Below are 20,562 nucleotides of genomic sequence, written 5' to 3' on the forward strand. Positions count from 1 at the left end.
TTCTGGGAAACGCAGTCCATCCGGAACATTTCTGGCGCTGAGAGAGCTCGGCGCTTCGAATGCGCAGATGCCAGGACTGTGTCGGCACACGGTGGAGAATGGCTAGACCTCGGAAGGAAGATGGTTGCTGGTGAGGTTAGCGTACGTGGAAAAAGCGAGTGGAATCTGAGTCCAGTCTGTAGAAAGCGGGGTGGGATCCTCGGGACTTCAGAGCCCCAAACCTGCGGCAGGAGGAGACGGCGGGCTCTTGGGTACGGTGGTGTTTTGGGTATGGTGGTTTCTTGGGTATGAGCTCTGAGGATTGGGACTTCAGTCTTTTGACCCTCATCCCTACCCCCATTCCTGCTCAGGTAGCATCAGCATCCCGAGTACCCCGGAAGCGCACCTGGCATTAAGTGTGCGTTTGTTTTTAAAGAAAGAACCCCTGGGGTTGTGTGTGTTTGCGTTTTCATTCTCTGTTTTTGTGGGACCGCAATGTGTGTCTGTAACCATGTATGGCTGCTTCCCTTGTGGCTCAGCAGTAAAGAATCCGTCAGTCAATGCAGAAGATGGGCTTGTATCCCTGAGTGGGAAAGATCCCCTGAAGGAGGAAATGGCAACCTGCTTCAGTTTTCTTGCCTGGGAGATCCCATGGACAGAGAAGCCTGGCAGGCTACAGTCCTTGAGGACGCAAAGAGTCAGACACGACTTAGCGACTAAACAACCACCATGTATGGAATTGTGTTTCTGTTTGGTTTGTTTCCTAGAGTGTAAATGTGAAGATGGTTTGTTTCAGATTTTGAGATATTATAAAACTTGTTAAGCACACTTCCTTCCCACTCCAACCCTACCCTGAAATTCCTCCTGCCCAATATCTTGCATTTCTTTCCGTTAAAGGCTACGTCTGGCTGACTTTTGCCAGAGACATACACTAGCAGGGCCAACTCATCCGTTAGACGCAGTATGCAAAATGCCTAGTGCCCACAATACTCTTTGTTGTTCTTGTTTAGTCGCTTTTCCCGACTCTTTGTGACACCATGAACTGCAGCACCTCAGGCTTCCCTGCCCTTCGTTATCACCTAGAGTTTGCTCAAATTCATGTCCATTGAGTCCGTGATGCCATCCAACCATCTCATCCTCTGTCGCCCCCTTCTCCTGCCCTCAATCTTTCCCAACATCAGTGTCTTTCTTTTCCAGTGAGTCGGCTCTTCACATCAAAATATTGGAACTTCAGCATCAGTTTTTCCAGTGAATATTCAGGGTTGATTTTAGGGGCCTACCAAAAAGTCTTTTAAAATCAGAAATAAACATTAATTTTTGGTCAAAGGAAATGTTTAATTCAAAGAAACTCATCTTATTACTATACCTAAAGAATCACGAAATACTGTTATTTTTATTTTCTGTTTATTGATGAAGTTCTAACACAGCCCTGCATTGTACCCAAATCAAATCAGATTTCAGTCCAGCCTTATTCCTCTTCAGTGGGACTTGTGAAAACAGCACTGTACCTGCTGACCTTAGGTGAAACTGTGGTAAACTCTGACTTTCCCTCATGTGAGTTTTCCATGACCCCAGGATGAAGTGGAACATTTCCTTCCCCAGCTGTCTGGGCACCTTGAAAATGAAGTTTGAACACATATTTTGGTCTCCTAATAAAACTTCCCTCCCCAGACTCTTTGTAAATAAGCATTAAAAAGTTTGAGTGCTTTTGTGACTGTGTGTGAATTATATAATATAATGCACACTTTGAGGCCTGTGAGATTATGGCCTTAGTTACGAGATTGTGTGTTTTTATCTATGCGTATGACTTAAAATGTGATGCCTTGAAAGACATGCTTTCATTATGTGGGCATTTTATGGATATTGTGAATGTGGATTACTTAAAACAGGTTTATTAAGTATGAACAGGCTTATTAAGTGAGAAACTACATGAGATGGAAATATGTGATTCTGATTATATGAACATAGAACCCTGTGATATTATGACTGTGTATCTTGGTGAGTGACGATAAGTTGCCTTACTCTTCTCAACAATGAATGAGAGGAATGTTGCACCTTTATGGACCAGTAACTTTAAGATTTGGGTTAAAGGATTTGCTATTTATTTGGCAAATCATTTGGATATTTTATACTGTCTTCAGTCCAGTTCAGTTCAGTTGCTCAGTCGTGACCGACTCTCTGCGACCCCATGAATAGCAGCACGCCAGGCCTCCCTGTCCATCACCAGCTCCCGGAGTTCACTCAGACTGACGTCCATCAAGTCAGTGATGCCATCCAGCCATCTCATCCTCTGTCGTCCCCTTCTTCTTCTGCCCCCAATCCCTCCCAGCATCAGAGTCTTTTCCAATGAGTCAACTTACCCTTAAAAAGAAGAAATTCTGACACATGCTATAACACGGATGTATCTAGAGAACATTGCATTAAGTGAAACAAGCCCATCACACAAAGATGAATACAAGAAAAGAAAACTGCAGACCAATATCTCTGAAAAACATAGATGCAAAAATTCTCAACAAAATATCAACAAATTGAACTCAACAGAGTATTAAAAGGATCATATATTAGGACCAGGACTTCCCTGGTGGCTCAGTGGTAAAGAATATGACTGCCAATGCAGGAGACATGGGTTTGATCCCTGGGTTGGGAAGATCCCTTGGAGAAAGAAATGGCGACCCACTCCAGTATTCTTGCCCAGGAAATCCCAGGGACAGAGGAGCCTGCCGGGCGATAGGCCATGGTGTCGCAAAAGACATGACTTAGTGACTAAACAACACTAGCGACTAAACAACACTAGGACCAAGTGGAATTTATCCTCCGATACAAGGATGATTCAACATATGCAGTATGTACCACATTACATCACTTTAACAGGATGAGAGATAAAAATCATAGGACTATCTCAATAGATAAAGAAAAAGCATTTGACAGTACATCCTTTCACGATAAAAACTCTCAACAAATTGGTATAAATGGAACATAACTCAACATAATAGAAGCCATATACAGCGAACTCAGAGATAACGTCATACTCAGTGGTGAAAGGTTGAAAGCTTTTCCTTTACAAACAGAAACAAAACAAAGGTGCCCACTCTCACTGCTTCTATTCCACAGAGTACTGGAAGTCCTAGCTGAGCAATCAAGGTATAAAGAAATTAAAAGGCATCCAAGTCAGAGAGGAAGAAATAAAATTGCCTTTGCAGATACAAACAAAAGAGATATATAAATACATATATATTTTCTAAACACTATACATCAAAACTGTTAGAACTCATCAGTGCCTTCTGTCAAGTTGAATAATACAAAATTAACATACAAAAACCGGTTGCTATTTTTATACAGTAACATATGTAAAATAATTCCATTCACAATATCACTAAAGACAATAAAAATACTTAGGAATAAATTTAAATAAGGAGATGAAAGACCTGTATACCCAAAATGATAAGACTTCATGGAAGAAATTGAAGATACAAATAAGCAGAAAAATATCCTGTGTGCTTGGGTCAGAAGGATTAATATCATTAAAATGTTCCTACTACCCAAAAGCCATCTATAGACTCAGTGCAACTTGTATCAAAATTCCAATGGCATATTTCACAGATATAAAAAAAATTATAAAATTTTGTATGGAGCCACAAAAACCTGTAATAGCCAAAGCAATCAGAAGAAAGAAGAACGAAGCCAGAGACATCCCACTTCCTAATACCAAACTCTACTACAAAAATGGCTACAAAAATGAGCTACCACCCAGTAGCTCAGGTGGTAAAGAATCTGCCTCCAATGCAGGAGACCCGGATCCAATTCCTGGGTCGGGAAGATCCCCTGGAGAAGGGAATGGCTACCCACTCCAGTATTCTTGCCTGAAAAATTCCACGGACAGAGGAGCCTGGCGGGCTGCAGTCCATGGGATCACAAAGAGTTGGACAGGACTGAGCAACTAACATAGCAATTCTACTTCTGCTTGTATATTCAAAATAAATGAAAATAGTTATTTGAAGAGGTATGTGCACTCCCATGTTTCTTTCAGTATTATTCACAGTATGGAAACAACCTAAGTGTTGACGTTGTGGCATATATACAATGGAATTATTCAGCCATAAGAAAGAAAAGAAAGACCCATTTGCAACAGCAACGGTGGATATTATGCTAAAGTGAGATTAAATCAGACAGAGATATTGTTTATTATCTGTCACATATGTGGAATCTTAAAAAAGGCGAATTCATAAATACAGAGTAGATTGATAGCTATTACAGATTGGAGGGCCGGATGTGAATGGGATACTGTTTTATAAGGGTACAAATCTGGATTAGGAGGTAAGTCCTGGAGAGCTAATGGACAGTATAGTGATATAATCAATAATACTGTATTATAAACTTCAAAGTTTCTAAGGGACTAGACCCTAATTGTCTGAAACCAAAAAAAGTCATGAAAACTAGTTGAGGTGATAGAAGTGTTAGCTGACAGTAAGATGATTATCATATTGCAACACATTAATGCATCAAATCAACATGTTGTACCTTAAAATTACTTGTCAATTAACCGGTTAAAAAGGAATAAGAATTATATGGTGTGATTTCTTAATTGGAAGACGAATAACTTTTTCAAAATACAAGTAATATTTCAATTCCCTAACGATGTAAGAAAACCAAAGAAAAGAAAAGCGGAGCGTTTTTCTGCTTCTGTTTCATGTCCCATTCAATGGTTACATCTCATTTTCTTGGCCAAGGTTGAATACAGGGCCAGGTAGTAAAGAAGATGGTTCATTATAGCTCAGCCCGTCCCTTTTACGATCTCTATTTTTCCTTCACACGTAACACGCCTTTACAATTATTTGCCATTTACTTTTCCATACATATTTCCAATTTCTGTCAGGAAACAACGAGGGGGGAAAAAAAAGCCAAGTTCTACAAGCGCCCGACGGCTTACACGTACTCCACCTACTAATTCAAAACCAAAATTGCAGACAGGTGGGAAGCTCAGCGGCAGAGAGCATTCTGGGACGTGTAGTATCGGAGGCGTCCTGTGATTCGGCACTTCCGCTCCGGGAAAGCGCGGAGGAGTTTTTCGCTGTCCTGGAAAATAAAAAGGCATAACCGAGCGCTGTGTGTGTCTGGTGGTGTTTCGCCCACCGGAGGGCAAAAACACGAACCTCGCTGCTTTCGTGGATTCTGGGAAATTCGATTCAGGCCTGCGATGTCGAAAACGTCACTTCTGGTCAGGGGGCGGGGCAGTAGCTCCTGCCCCTCTCGGGGATCCTGGGAAATAGTCCAGGAGCTGCGAATAGTTGGAGGTATTTCCGCTTTAGGAGGTTGCGATTGCGGCCTTCGGTTCTCACAGGTAGGTGAATGATTCCCTGGGAGCCTGCCGTCTCTTTTAACTTTTCTGACCCGGTCCTGGGATCGGCTGGACTCGGTCTTCGGTAGCAGGGCAGAACAGCCGAGACTTGGCGACAGAGGGCGGGATGGAAGGGCGAGGGCGGCCGCTTGCCTTCCTATTACCGGCTGGATTTCTCTGCGTTTGGGGGGAGTTCACAAGTCCTGGGGTTGTAGGCGGACTGAAATCGACAGTTTGACTGTCTCCTGGTCTCTTTGCTGTCCAATCCGCCTCCTCCAGCACCTTCCACATCGTTAGTTACTTCCTAGCGAGGTAACGTTGGATGCGAATTTATTCTTTCTGTTCCTTGGATTCCTTTTCTGTAAAAAGGGATACTAAGAGTATAAGGCAGGTACTGAAAGGTTGTTGTTGAATGCCCGCAAAGACGCCGGGATTCTTGGCCCCCGGAGGAGAAGAATTCAATCCGGGGCCAGAGACGAGGCTTGATCGCTCAGAGCTTTTGTGTAATAAAGTTTTATTAAAGTATACAGGAGATAGAGAAAGCTTCTGACATAAGCATCAGAAGGGGGCAGAAAGAGTACCCCTCTGCTAGTCTTCAGCTGGATGTTATATAGTCACTAACAGTCTGTTAATGAAAGAAAGGAATGTCTTAAAACTCAGAATGGCACCAGGCCCCTCACCCATAAGATGCATTTTGGGATAATCTTGGCACCAAATGGTTCATCCTGGGCCATAACATGATTAACTTGAATCTTGAAGAAGGGCAGATCACCATACAAATAATTTCATTTAGAGGAACAGTATGTGAGTATAACATACTGGTTTGTCAAGTAGGTTCTGAGCCAAAAGGCGGAATGGACTTGAAGACAGAGTTTGGGATAAATGTATAGTACATTAGCATAGCTTAAGACAAACATTTCCATGAGAAAAAGGCATTGGTTATCTCTAGGTTTGAGAATAGTGTTGGAGAAGACTCTTGAGAGTCCCTTGGACTGCAAGGAGATCCAACCAGTCCATTCTGAAGGAGATCAGCCCTGGGATTTCTTTGGAAGGAATGATGCTAAAGCTGAAGCTCCAGTACTTTGGCCACCTCATGCGAAGAGTTGACTCATTGGAAAAGACTGATGCTGGGAGGGATTGGGGGCAGGAGGAGAAGGGGACGACCGAGGATGAGATGGCTGGATGGCATCACGGACTCCATGGACGTGAGTCTGAGTGAACTCCGGGGGATGGTGATGGACAGGGAGGCCTGGTGTGCTGCGATTCATGGGGTCGCAAAGAGTCGGACACGACTGAGCAACTGAGCAACTGAACTGAACTGAACTGAACTTCAGGTGAAACCAGGTGTCATTATGGCAACACAGTATTTTAAGAGAAACCTTTTAAATTTGTATAGAGAAGGAAAAAAATATCGCTAGTTTGTTGCCTCCTGTCGCTTAAGAGATAAAAATATCCGACACTTGCAGGCTATTTCCTGTTTGGAGACCCCTGGCCTTCCTGCCTGTTACCCTCTCAGTACTCACTTGCCTTTCGTAGATAGAAAAGCAGTCTATCGAAATAGTCAACCATTAGGAAACTGGCTGCAGAGGAGACTTTTGGGATCAATTTGTTCAGGTAGGTTGAAATTTTATTGGAGAGGATTTGAAAGCAGGGTTAGTGAGTTTGGCCGTCTTTGTAAAAATTTGAAAGCATTCTCATTTAATCTTATTTTAAATATTATTTAAAGCTTGTGTACTGATTATAGAAGAAATGTACATTCATTGTAGAGAATTCAGAAAATGTAGAGCTATGACATAGTCAAAACCATTAAGAATTACCCATGTAGATACATATGTTATAACTTATAGGATGTGTATGACGTGTATAGGACACAGACCTATAAGATATAGACGATTATCAACATTTAAGTGCATTTCTGTTTAGCAGCTTTTCTATAAGTATTTATCTATATTATATATAATTGTTATCAGATTATTCATATCCTTAACTCTTAATTCTGGAAATTTCCAGACAACCTGCCAGGCTCTCTGTCCCTGGAATTCTCCAGGCAAGAATACCAGAGTGGGTTGCCTTTCCCTTCTCCAGGGGATCTTTCCGACCCAGGGATAGAACCCAGGTCTCTCTCATTGCTGGCAGATTCTTTACCATCTGAGCCACCGGGGAAGCCCCACAAAGTGTAATATAATGACTCCTGTGTAACAGTCATCCTGCTTCAGTTCTTGCTGATCTCGTTGCAGCGCTCTCTCCCATGCACAGGTTTTTCCCATTGACTATTTTAAAGCAAACCCAGATGTTGAGTCAATAGAACTTAAACATTAATTATTATACCGAGACTATATTAGTTTGCTAAAACTTGTTCCGTCGTTCAGTTGGGTCCGACTCTTTGCAACCCCATGTACTGCAACATGCCACATCACTGACACGTCACTGAATGTAAGAGGCACCTAAAATGATAGATCCATGTATTATTTGTAAAAGTGGGAAAAAAAATTCAAGAGGGACTACTGAGTTCCAGCAGGGGGCGATATATCATAAAAACAAGTAAGCTGCAGTTAAAGATCATGACATGGTTAGATGAGAATAAATAAGTTAGTGTATCTGAAGTACAGTGCCTCAGTTCAGTCGCTCAGTCATGTCCGACTCTTTGCAACCCCATGGACTGCAGCATGCCAGGCTTCCCTGTCCATCACCAACTCCCAGAGCTTGCTCAGACTCATGTCCATCCAGTCGGTGATGCCATCAGCCACCTTATTCTTTGTTGTCCCCGTCTCCTCCTGCCATCAGTCTTTTCCAGTGCATTAGCTCTTTGCATCAGATGGCCAAAGTATTGGAGCTTCAGCTTCTACTGGTACAAAATATCACAGCCTGGCTGGCAAGACAACAAAAACTGGAGCTAGGAGTCTGTCAGCAGATTTGGTGTCTTCTGAGGCCTCTCTCCGTGGCTTGCAGATGGCTGCCTTCTTGTCATGTCCTCACAAGGTCTTCCCTTTGTGTGTGCGCATGCCCCTACTATTAATGACCTCATTTTAACTTAATCACCCCTTTAAATGCCTTGTCTGCCAATGCAGTCACATTCTGAGGTTCTGGTGATTAGGACTTCAATGTGTGAGTATAGGGGTGGGACTCAAAATTCAGTCCATAGGTATTAACAGCAACTCTTAAGATTTTTCACACTTGGCCACTAAGAGAATGTTTTTTATATAAGAAAGTTAGAAAGAGTTGGAATTATGAAAGGAAAATGATAAATTTCCTGTGCTTCTTTGGAGTTGCACTTGCCATGGGCACGTAACTCTCAGTTTCATCTTTTTCTCCTGTTAGGCTGCAGGGACCTCTGATTCATGGACCTGGGCCTATTCTTTTTGGAGAGTCCAGCACAGGGTCGGCATAGAGGAGTTATTTAGTGAGTAAGTGTGATGCAAACAGTCGCCCAGAGGGGCTATAGCCAGGAATTAGAGAACAAAGTAGAAAGGCAGTCTATAGCCATATGCCTTGTCTGGTGCCTCACTTTCCTTTGGCGAGCTGTAGAATTCACCAACTTTTTCTAAGCATTCAGAGTTTGATGTATCATCAACTCTCTTGCCTTCTGGGATGGCCCACACTCTGTGAAGTGTGTTTCTCTCTAAGTAAATCCACTTTTTACCTTAAAAAACAAAAGTTGTTGTATCATCATGCCTAATATTGTCATGCTGTAAGACAGATTTCCTTGGAAGCAAATCAATTTTGTTTAAAAAATGGAAGCATAGTTAATTTACAATATTGTTAGTTTCTGGCTTTCCGGATAACTCAGTTGGTAAAGAATCCACCTGCAATGCAGGGGACCCTGGTTCAATTCCTGGGTCGGGAAGATCTGCTGGAGAACGGATAGGCTGCCCACTCTAGTATTCTTGGACTTCCCTTGTGGCCCAGCTGGTAAAGAATCTGCTTGCAATGTGGGAGACCTGGTGTTTGATCCCTGGGTTGGGAAGATCCCCTGGAGAAGGGAAAGGGTACCCACTCCAGTAGAGTTGGACCCAACTGAGTGACTTTTACTTTCATGTTAGTTTCAGGTATGCAGCATGGTGATTCAGTTATTTATATATATGTGCATATATGTATGTATATATTCAGTACATATGTATATATACTCTTTTCGGATTCTTTTCCCTAAAGGTTATTATAAAATACTGAGCATAGTTCCCTGTGCTATACAGTGAGTCCTTGTTGATTATCTGTTTTATGTATAGAACTGTGTATGTTTTAATCCCAAACTCCTAATTCGTCCCTCTGCCTTCCCCTGGTAACCATAAGTTTGTTGTCAAATCGATGTTAGTGTTCCGTCTTTTGTTTGTTATGTCAGGATCATGATGGGGATGCTGAGAAGAGCTAACATTTGTTGGGCACCTCTTCTGTTTCAGTGCATTTCCAGTGCTCTGTGTGCAATAATTATTATTGTCATTATTAAAATGAAGAAACAGTCGCAGAAGTTGAATAAATGACCTGGTGACCCAGCAAGGGGCAGAGCCAGAGTCAAACCTCAGCAACTGGCTTTCAGACCTCCTTGTTCCAGCACTCTGTGACCAGCACAGCTTGCTTAACTTCTCTGTGCCTCAGTTTTCTCACATCAGGTAACCACAGAATTAAAGTTTTGGAGGCTTCCCTAGTGGCTCAGATGGTAAAGAATATGCCTTCAATGCAGGAGACCTGGGTTCGATCCCTGGGTCAGGAAGATCCTCTGGAGAAGGAATGGTACCCCACTCCGGTATTCTTGCCTGGAAAATTCCATGGACAGAGGAGCCTGGCGGGCTACAGCTGAGGGGGGCACAAAGAGTTGGACACGTGATGATTAAAAGAAATATGATGTGGAAAGTGCTTGAAATGGTGCCTGGCACGTAATGCATCCTATATGTGTTATAGACTACAGTTGTACTTTTTTTCTATTATAGAAGAGTATGCAGAGTGAAAAATGCAGTGAGTTCTTAAAAGTGCAAGGATATTTTAGGGTTTTCTTTTCTCCCCCATTTTATTCTTTTGCTACTTCAATTTGACCATACAGTTGAGCAAAAATGAATCGTTTCCATAATAACCTTTGTTGAAACTGATAACTAACAGAATTGGTTGTCTTTTGAACTTAGTCAGTTCCCGGGGGCGGAGAAGGCAATGGCACCCCACTCCAGTACTCTTGCCTGGTAAATCCCATGGACGGAGCAGCCTGGTAGGCCACAGTCCGTGGGGTCACTAAGAATAGGACACGACTGGGTGACTTCTCTTTCACTTTTCACTTTCATGCATTGGAGAAGGAAATGGCAACCCACTCCAGTGTTCTTGCCTGGAGAATCTCAGGGATGGGGGAGCCTGGTGGGCTGCAGTCTGTGGGGTCGCACAGAGTCGGACATGACTGAAGCGACTTAGCAGCAGCAGCAGCAGTTCCTAGGAATAATCATATAGTCTCTATTGCTTTAAAAAGGCCTGAGTCTGCACCATTCACTATGGTAGCCATTGGTCACGTGAGACTTTTGTTCTTTAGATGTGGCTGGTGCCAACTGAGACGTGCTGTTAAGTGTAGGATACACAAGAGATTTCAAACACTGAAAAAGAATGTAAAATATCTCTTGCAGGTTGAAGTAATATTTTGGGTATGTTGCGTTAAATATATTGTTAAAATAAAGGCCACTTCTTTTTACATTTTTCAACGTGTCTGCTAGAAACATTTAAATTACCCATGTAACTTGCATTATGTTTCAGCTGGGCACCACTGGTGTAAATGGAAGCCTCCATTGTTCCTCTGAGGATTTGCCTCCCAGGGCATTTACAAATTACTCTTACCTCTTTAGAGCTTCAAGGGCATCCTACAACAGAGAGAAGCAGGAGGCTAGTCATCAGGAGGCCTGAGTGCCAGTTCTAGCCCTACCTTGGGCTTCCTGGCTATTAGGCATTTCAGGTAAGAATAGAATACTGCAGTGGTTCCCAAACTTGCGCCATATTAGAGTTACCTAAGGAAGTTGGTAAAAACTGTAAAGACCCAGTCCTTTTACCATTTCAATGAGTCTGGGCTTCTGTGGGTTTGTTTTTTGTTTATTGAATTTTTTTTTTTTTTTTTACAGTATTGTTTCTGTTTTATGTTCTGGCTTTTTGCCTATAGGCATGTGGAATCTCCCTGACCAGAGATTGAACCCACACCCCCTGCAGTGGAAGGCAAAATCTTAACCATTGGACCACCAGGGAAGTCCCTGGACTAATGTGTTCTTTTTTAGCTTTCTGGATGATTGTGATGGTGTTCCAGTCACTTCCTATTCACCTTATTTAGGAAGGCAGAATCCCTGTCCTAAACAATATGAGATATCTGTGCCGGGCAGATGAGGCTGGCAGCAGTTTATCACATACAGCCATGCAAGGCCATGCATGGTTGCACTTGGGTCTAGAATGAAGCAGCAGTGGCTCTGGGAGGCAGGCTCTGTATTAAACAGAGGGTAGGATGGCAACCCACTCCAGTGTTCTTGCCTGGAGAATGCCAGGGACGGGGGAGCCTGGCGCGCTGCCATCTGTGGGGTCACACAGAGTCAGACACGACTGAAGCGACGCAGCAGCAGCAGCAGCAGCAGCAGCAGCAGCAGCAGCAGCAGCAGCAGGGTAACCCTTGGTTCTGGCAGGAGGATGTGGTTGGCTTGCTTGAACAATTTTGAAGCTGGCACAGAGGCGAAACCTGTAGGGTTGAGAACTAGGTGGGCTACATCTGATCATTTGATGGGGTGAACTGTGTCAGGTCTTCATTTATAAAGGTGATCGAATGACAGCATGGGGAGGTTACCAAGAAAGAAGGTTTTCTGTACTTACAGTTTCCCCCAAAAAGAGACACAGCATGCCACCCAGGGCCATACGAGGCCTGTCATGCAGGAGTCACGGAGCAGAGCAAGAGGACTCTGTCCTTATGACTATAGTGCTGGGAAGTAAATAGGTGGTGACAGCCCCCTTTGGGGCACTAAGAACAGGCGAGCAGGGGGCGGTGGTGGTTGGGCAGGTTATCTTACATTGACTAAAAAGTTTGTTTGAATTTTTTCCATAACATGTTATGGACCCTTGTGACCCTCACATGCCTTGGAAAGCTGGCTTGTGGGGAATGTGTTACTAACTGTGGTTGACAGTCTGGCCCTGTGATTCAACAGACTGAGGAAGAAGTCAGGAATCACAGATGTTAAGTAGCTAGAATCTAAAAACATGGTTAAGGGGTGGGACTTCTTGGCAGTCCAGTGGTTAGGACTCCACACTTCCACTGCAGGGGACACGTGTTTGATCCCTGGTTGGGGAACTAAGATTCCACATGCCATGTGGTGCTGGCAGATAAACAAATTAGTTAATTAATGAATTAAAATAAAACATGGTTAAGGGAATCTCCTGGCCGTTCAGTCTTTAGGCCCAGCACTTTCATTTCAGGGGCCCAGATTCGATCCCTAGTTGGGGAACTAAGATCCCGCAAGCCACAAGGTACAACCAATAAATGAATAAGTAAAACCATGGTTAACCCACAGGCGAACTAGGTGGATGGGGAGTCTTCCCCAGGGAAAAGGTCACGTCTGGAGAGAGCAGAGGAACTAACAGTTAGGCCTTCTGGGCTCTGTGAGGCTCAAAGATGTCAGGGTAGAACTGGGAATTTTAGGCCTTACAATAGAGCTGACCAGAGCTTGGAAACCACTGCACGTTGATCACGGTTACCACTCCGTGTCGTATTACCTGGGGTTCATTTCCTGGTACAGTGTCCTGACTGGACAATGAAATCACAGGCTGGGGTGCTAGGAGAGGGGTAAGAATGCAGATGTTAGCAACCCTCCTCCACAGTTTCTGATTTAATTAGTTGTGAATAAGTTCTGAGCATTTCTTTGTTTTTGTTTTGTTTAAAAAAAAAAAACAATTTAAAAAATACAGCTTTTAAAAGTTGCTTTCTGTTTAAAGTCTGACCATTTTTTTAAAACTCCCCTGTGAGTTTGATGTGCTCTTAGGTTAGGCTCTCGGTGAAAATGTTGACTCTTCTGTTGGTCACTGGTTAATCATAACCAAGTTAGTTCCTGATTTACAGATCAGACCTTGGGACTAAGTAGTAGGATGTTGGAGATGCCAGTATTCAAATACCAGTGGTCTGATTCCAAAGCCTCCACCCTTCCTGACTCTGTTCTCACCTCCTTCAAGCAGATCCTCTGACTTCAGAGTCCTTTTCCAGTTTCCATGTCTGTCTTCTGTCCCCAGCTCTCAAGCTCTCATTTCTCTTTCCATGAGACCTCAGACTCCCATCTGTGTGTTTTTTTTTTTTTCCCTTAGAAGCAACAGAGGTACAAGATCTAGAAGATTAGCTCCTTTGTGAGAGTGGATTCAGGTTCCTCCCCTGCCTCTTGACCTCACCGAGCCTTGGCTTCCTCATCTGTTACGTGGGAACAACAATCGTGACCATCATCATTTACTGAGAACTTTCTAAAATGCCAGGTACAGTGCTAAGGGCATTTAGCTCATTCATCCCTCACAGTAACCCTAGGACTGACATTCTCTTTTTTTTTCTCTCCTGTTGTAGCTGAGGAGAGGCACAGAGGCGGAGGTGATCAGACCAGGGTCACACCGCTTGTACGACACTAGATTCTTCACAGGTGTGTGGGAGGTACCTAATGGAGCAGTGTGTGCCAAGTGCTTCTCAAGGTCCTTAGCACATACTCAGTGCTTGTGCAGTGTTAAACATCGCCATTTGGATTGTTTTTGTCATTACTATGATTAGCTTGTTAATTAAAATGGCATACTGATTAACTTACTGTTAAATAATAGGGTTCCGTTAATTTTTCTTCAGCTCAGTGATATGAGTCTTTTTAAGGCCCTACGCTTGGTGGCTTAGAGGTTAAAGCATCCGCCTGGAATGCGGGAGACCAGGATTCGATCCCTGGGTCGGGAAGATCCCCTGGAGAAGGAAAATGGCACCCCACTCCAGTACTCTTGCCTGGAGAATCCCATGGAGGGAGGAGCCTGGTGGGCTACAGTCCATGAGGTCGCAAAGAGTCGGACACGACTGAGCGACTTCACTTCACTTCACTGTTAGCAAAGTCAAATTAGCAAGGTCTTATATCTTTGAAAAAGTGGTCATTCGTAGTGTCATGAAAAATTTGACACTACGACTATGAAAGTAGAATAGTGGTTACCAGGGGCCAAGGGGATGGGCAGTGGAGAGTTAAGTGTTTGATGAGTACAGAGTTTCAGTTCCTGGTGGTGGAGAAGTTCTAGAGACAGATAGTGGTGGTGATTCACAATATGAACGCACCTAATGAACTCAACACCCTAAAAAAATGGTTCACATATAAAGTTTTATATGATATATATCTTACACGGGGAAAAAATCATCAATTTAATCTTAAATATTACTGCAAAGGCATCAAATTAAGTATGATAAACCAAGCAAGAATAACATGTCAGAGGCTAAAGGTGATTTTCGTATGACAAAGCAACAGCCTCTGAAAGATCCAGTGATAGAAACTATTTATGAGGACAGGTTTTTCGTTACTGAACATGACCTGCTTTCTGCTGCTGCTGAGAAATAAGGTGCCTTGGAAGTGTTCTTTGAGCTTTCCACCTGCTCATTTAATTCTGACAGCAATCCTGAGCATTGTTTTGTTTTTATACTCCAGGTTTAGGTAAAACTAAAAGTATAAGTTCTATTCACATGGTGAAATGTTACGTTAGCCTGTGCATTTTGCCACATAAGTTGGACTGAAATTGTGAATACAATTTGATTATTTTAGCAAAGCCAATAGCTGTACCAGATAGACATTGTTAATCCCTCCATTTTCTGCTGTCCTGTGGGTTCAATCCCTGGGTGGGGAATATCCCCCGGAGAAGAAAATGGCAACCCACTCCAGTATTCTTGCCTGGGAAATCCCATAGACAAAGGAGTGTGGTGGGCTGCATTCCATGGGTTCTCAAAAGAGTCAGACACAACTTAGCAACTGAACAATAACAACGTGGGTCAGTGACATCCTTGACCAGACGTTGACAGTTTTTTTCCTTCTTCTCCCATCAGGCCTTCCTAAGACTCAGCAGTTCCCCAGAAGGAGGAGGACAGAATGTCCAAGTTCAAGGTGAGTCGGGCTTGCCCTTCTGGGCGTTCAGCTGCCGCCTCATTTCTCGGCGGTCAAGCACCTCCTGTTTCTGTCTCTCGGGAAGCCCGGAAGTGAGCACTTGAAGTGAGCAGTAGGCATCTGAGAACCTCTTCCAGGAAGAGTGCCAGAGGATCACTGGTTTTCAATTTTCATATGGTTTCATTTTTGTTGTTTTATCACTTTTCTGTAATTTCACACATCAGAGTAGAATAGAAGCTGTTACAATAATGCTGTATGCAAGTGATTCTTAGTCATGAGCGATTGGGCCCTCAGGCCACGTCTGAAACATTTTTGCTGTCGTGACTTGGGGGACGTCACTGATATAGTACATGAGAGCCAGGGGCGCTGCTAAACACCCTGCAGTGCACGCAGCAGCCCCCTTCAACAAGGAATCATCTGGCCTCGAATGTCAGCAGTGCCGAGGATGTGAAACCATACTGTCCCCAGTGCTGTACGAGAACAGTAGCCAAATGTGGGTAAAAATATGTGTAATCAGTTCAGTTCAGTCTCTCAGTCGTGTCTGACTCTTTGCGACCCCATGAACTGCAGCACGCCAGGCCTCCCTGTCCATCACCATGCTCAAAAAACCGAAGCTTGAAATCTGTAATAGGAATTTTACAGAATCTGAATATAAAACCCCAATTGGAGTATGTGCAAAGAATATTAACAGGTGGGACTTACCTGGAGGTCCAGTGTTAAATATTCTATGCTTCCACTACAGAGGGGTGTGGCTTCAGTCGCTGGTTGGGGAACTAAGATCCCACATGCCATGTGGTATGGCCAAGGTAATTAAAAAATATCTATATATTGGCTGTGTCCTGCCTGCCATGGGACACACACAGTAGGATTTGCTCCAGGACCTTGCTTCAGACAAGGAAGCTACTCTGTGAATCCATTGATACCTCTGTTGCTGAAAAAAAATAAAAATTTAAAAAAAAGAATATTAACAGGCCAAGTTCTGAAGAAGAAAAATAAAAACACCTAGTAAATATGTGAAAATATGATAAGCTTATTAATGATCAAATAAGTACAGATAATCAAGTTAGTTGTTCTTTTGCTGATAAGTTTGCTTAGGATTTAAAAATATGGTTATATTCAAAGTGTGGGATATGGAGAATTGGGGCTACTTATGTGAGAGTTGGACTGTGAAGAAAACTGAGCACTGAAGAATTGATGCTTTTGAACTGTGGTATTGGAGAAGACTCTTGAGAGTCCCTTGGACTGCAAGGAGATCCAACCAGTCCATTCTAAAGGAGATCAGCCCTAGTTGTTCTTTGAAAGGAATGATGCTAAAGCTGAAACTCCAGTGCTTTGGCCACCTCATGTGAAGAGTTGACTCATTGGAAAAGACTCTGATGCTGGGAGGGATTGGGAGCAGGAGGAAAAGGGGATGACAGAGGATGAGATGGCTGGATGGCATCACCGACTCGATGGACTTGAGTTTGAGTGAACTCTGGGAGTTGGTGACGGACAGGGAGGTCTGGCGTGCTGCGATTCATGGGGTCAAAAAATATTGGACACAACTGAGCGACTGAACTGAACTGATATACTCTTGGAGGAGGATAAAGTAAGAGAAGAGTTGAGAAGAAAATCTGCTGTTGTACGTAATAATTTTGAAGCTGCCTATTCTTTGACATGGTAATTTTTCACTGTTTGGAACTTACCCTAAAGAAATAATCGGAAGGGAAGCAAAAAAAATCTGTATAAAAAGTTGTCCTTTTTAGCATTTATTATGAAAAGGAAAATATATACAATATAAATGCGTTATTGGGGGCGTTTAATTATGTTACAGTAAAATTGACTCTGGTCTCTCAGCACCTGGAACCACTTTGTACACATCCTGCCCACTTTTCTCAGTTGTTACCCTTCCTCCAGGGAGAATCAGGAGTGTGATTGATGTTGTAGGAGGCAGTGACCTTCAAGGATGTGGCCGTGATCTTCACAGAGGAGGAGATGGGGCTGCTGGACTTGGCCCAGAGGAAGCTGTACCAGGAGGTGATGCTGGAGAACTTCCAGAACCTGCTCTCAGTGGGTGAGGATGGGTGCCCTCTGTGACTGAACAGAGACCCCCTGCAATATTTATGTGCCCTTGAACAGGCAGAGCTTCGGAGCTCTTGAACCGAATTTCGGTTTTCTAATCAGCATGAGATGCAGAGATCGCAGGGCTTTTTGTTCGTTAGTTTCTTTTAATATTTGTTTATTTATGGCTGCATCAGGTCTTAGTTGAGGCACACGGGATCTTGGTGCTTCTTGCAGGATCTTTCATTGACGTGCACGTTCTCTAGCTGCAGTGTATTGGCTTAGTTGCCCCATGGCATGTGGGAACTTAGTTCCTTGACCAGGGACTGAACCCGCATCCCCTGCATTGGTTATGAAGGCAGATTCATAACCACTGGCCCACCAGGGAAGTCCCACAGAAATAGCATTTTTCTTTCTCTGCTGACCAGTGTGTTTGTAAACATACTATAAATTGTCCGCATGATTGCTCTACCTTTTTGGCTTTTCAAATTGTAATCATCTCCAATTAGTGGGTCATTCTTTAAGGAACTGAAATAAAATAGGGTAGAAAATATCACAGCACTTGGCAGTAACTGCACGATGCGATAAAAACTATGGCCTGTTGGCGAGAATAGTGTGAGAAATGATGAAAAGGGTGCAATGAAAATAATGTCTTCCAGTAATTTATACTTAGTCTACAGATCCTGGAGGCTTCTCAAGTGGCTCAGTGGTAAAGAATCCACCTGCAATGCAGGAGATATGGGTTCGATCCTTGGTCGGGAAGATCTCCTGGAGAAGGAAATGGCAACCTACTGCAGTATTCTTGCCTGGACAGTCCCATGGACAGAGGAACCTGGTGGGCTACAGTCTATGCGATCTCAAGAGTTGGATATGACTTAGCAACTAAACAACAACAGCAATGACTATACATCCTCGGTTTTGCATAAAATATATTTCTGCCAATGGGTCAAAATTGAAAGCTTGGAAAAGACTGATTTTGATGTCAGTGTTGATACAGTGTAAACCACAATTTTTCATAATTTGGGCTTCTAATACATTCATTTTAAATGTTTGTCCTTGCCTTTTTGCAGGGCATCAATCCTTCACACCAGATGTTCCATCCCAATTAGAGAGAGAAGAAAAGCTGCAAATGATAAAGACAGCAGCCCAGAGCTGTTGTTCCTCGGGTGAGAGTCCTATGACTCTGAGTCTGTCCTCCTCCTCGTCGCCTCTCCAGCTGTGGCTCTGGTCCAAGTCAGTAGTCTGGATTACTGCCACAGTCTTTGTAATGCTCTCTCTTCTGCTTTGCTTTTTCACAATCAATTCTCCACTCCAAGTGATTCTTTTAAATCCAAACATTGTCATTTCTCTGCTCAGATCTCTCATTCAGAATAAAATCCCAGTCTAGAAAGTGGCTTGTGATGTCCCCTATGCCCATCAGTTTTATAGTCTACTTTTTAGAAACAACTTTTTCACAGGGCAGGGGTAACATAAGGGTCTAAATATTGACTCCTAAATGAAAAAGGAAAATCTTTACCCATACAGGAAAAGGGTATAAGAATTTCAGAAACAGTCCATCTGTATGCCCCATGGCCATCTTTATGCCCTATGCTTTTTTTTTGCCTTCCGAGTGATTATTGCCAAGATTTTTTTTTTCTTTTTCACACTGTGTGGCTTCTGGGATCTTAGTTCCCTGACCAAGGATCCAACCTGGGCCCTTGGCAATGAGAGCGCAGTGTCCTAACAATTAGACCACCAGGAAATTCCCTGATTTTGTGATTATCGTGGTTTTCTGTCAGCAGCATTCACTTAGGTTAGCCCTGCATCTAGTGAAGCCTTTCAGCTTCCCAGCTGTTTCCACTTCCTTTCCTGTGATGAGTAAGTTACTTGCAAAAGCTCTTTTACTTTTGTAACATGGCTCAAACTGTCACAGAGACATCAAACTAGGATTTATTTATCCATCCAGCATGTACTTCTGAAACCCTGACCATATCAGACAGAGTTCTGGGAGTGGTGATAAGCATGCGAACAGTACAGAATACTTGTCCCTGTGGGTGTTACATTCAAGCAGGAGAAGACATAAAATGAAAAAGATCAAGGACTTTTTGTGCCCTATACTATGTATATAGTATGTCAGATGGGAATATGTGCTTACGTAAAAACAAGACAATGTAAGGCTAATGGAGATTTCCAGGAATGTGGAATAAAGGGAGAATTTAGTATATGATATTGTTTGGTAATAAAAGAGGCATCACCGATAAGGCGTTATTTGAAAAGACACCTCTAAAGAAGTTAGTAGCAAGCTATATGACTAATTGGTGAAACAGAGTTCCAAGGAGAATGTAACTCTTCCTGTCCCATACTGACTTTTAAAATCTGTATTCCACCCTATTTATTTACTCCTTGCAAGGTCTTACTCTGTTTTAAAGATTAGGTTATCTTTTAATTTTTCAGTCTTTTTTTTCCCCCCATGGAAGTTGTAGGAATTTTATTGATGTGAAGTTTTAGAATAGTGTATGTTATTATAGTAAACTTCTCTGCATATTGTCTTCCTGAAGGATATTTCCCAGCAGGAGACAAAAGACCAGTCTCTCTGCTTATACTCTGAACTTTAGGCCCTTAGGTAATATATTATTTTCTCCTAAACATCTATCTTTCCAACCTACCAGGGCCTCCAAAGCTCCTTCCGGTGGAGTAAACTTCTAATAAAGCAAAAGTTTTCAACACTGCTTGGGAATGTCTTCTGATAATCTGTTAGTAAGGGTCTTACATGAGCTTTTGAGCATTTCGATCAGATGTGCAATTATGTGAAAGCTGTTCATTAAACACTTGTTGCAGTAGGGAAAGTAAGGCTTTGAGTAACATGCAGCCTCATCTTGGTAAACATTCCCTAGGAGGTATTTTTCTTGCTGTATAGCTACTAGATCTCTAATTTATATTTCACCTATGAAACTTATTATGATTCTAAATGGATCCCACGAATGTGTAGTGAAAGGGAGCCTGGCGGAACACCTCTTGGTGTCTGGAGGTATGCAAATGATACATGATGCTGAAGGAAAATAGAAGTTTTTCATGTCCCCATAAGGCCTTAGGGTGTGGGCCTAAGTTGATAACCTTGGCATTTCTGAGCAAAGCACTCATATGCCCCAT

The 20,562-nt window shown here is 42.9% G+C and overlaps 1 protein-coding gene and 1 long non-coding RNA gene across 2 annotated transcripts in view; both read left to right on the plus strand.

Annotated features, from left to right (window-relative positions):
* Positions 1–20,562, plus strand: part of LOC138419547 (zinc finger protein 45-like) — a 65,155-nt gene that overhangs the window by 41,995 nt on the left and 2,598 nt on the right. The window contains 3 exon segments of the mRNA XM_069552421.1: positions 15,336–15,393; positions 17,320–17,446; positions 18,504–18,599. Coding sequence (XP_069408522.1) covers positions 15,336–15,393; positions 17,320–17,446; positions 18,504–18,599 — 281 coding nt within the window.
* Positions 5–1,686, plus strand: LOC138418973 (uncharacterized). Its single transcript, XR_011248815.1, has 2 exons — positions 5–251; positions 1,177–1,686. It is a non-coding gene; the product is annotated as an uncharacterized lncRNA (long non-coding RNA).

The sequence above is a fragment of the Ovis canadensis genome, chromosome 14 (genome assembly GCF_042477335.2).
Source record: "Ovis canadensis isolate MfBH-ARS-UI-01 breed Bighorn chromosome 14, ARS-UI_OviCan_v2, whole genome shotgun sequence".
Lineage (NCBI taxonomy): Eukaryota > Metazoa > Chordata > Mammalia > Artiodactyla > Bovidae > Ovis > Ovis canadensis.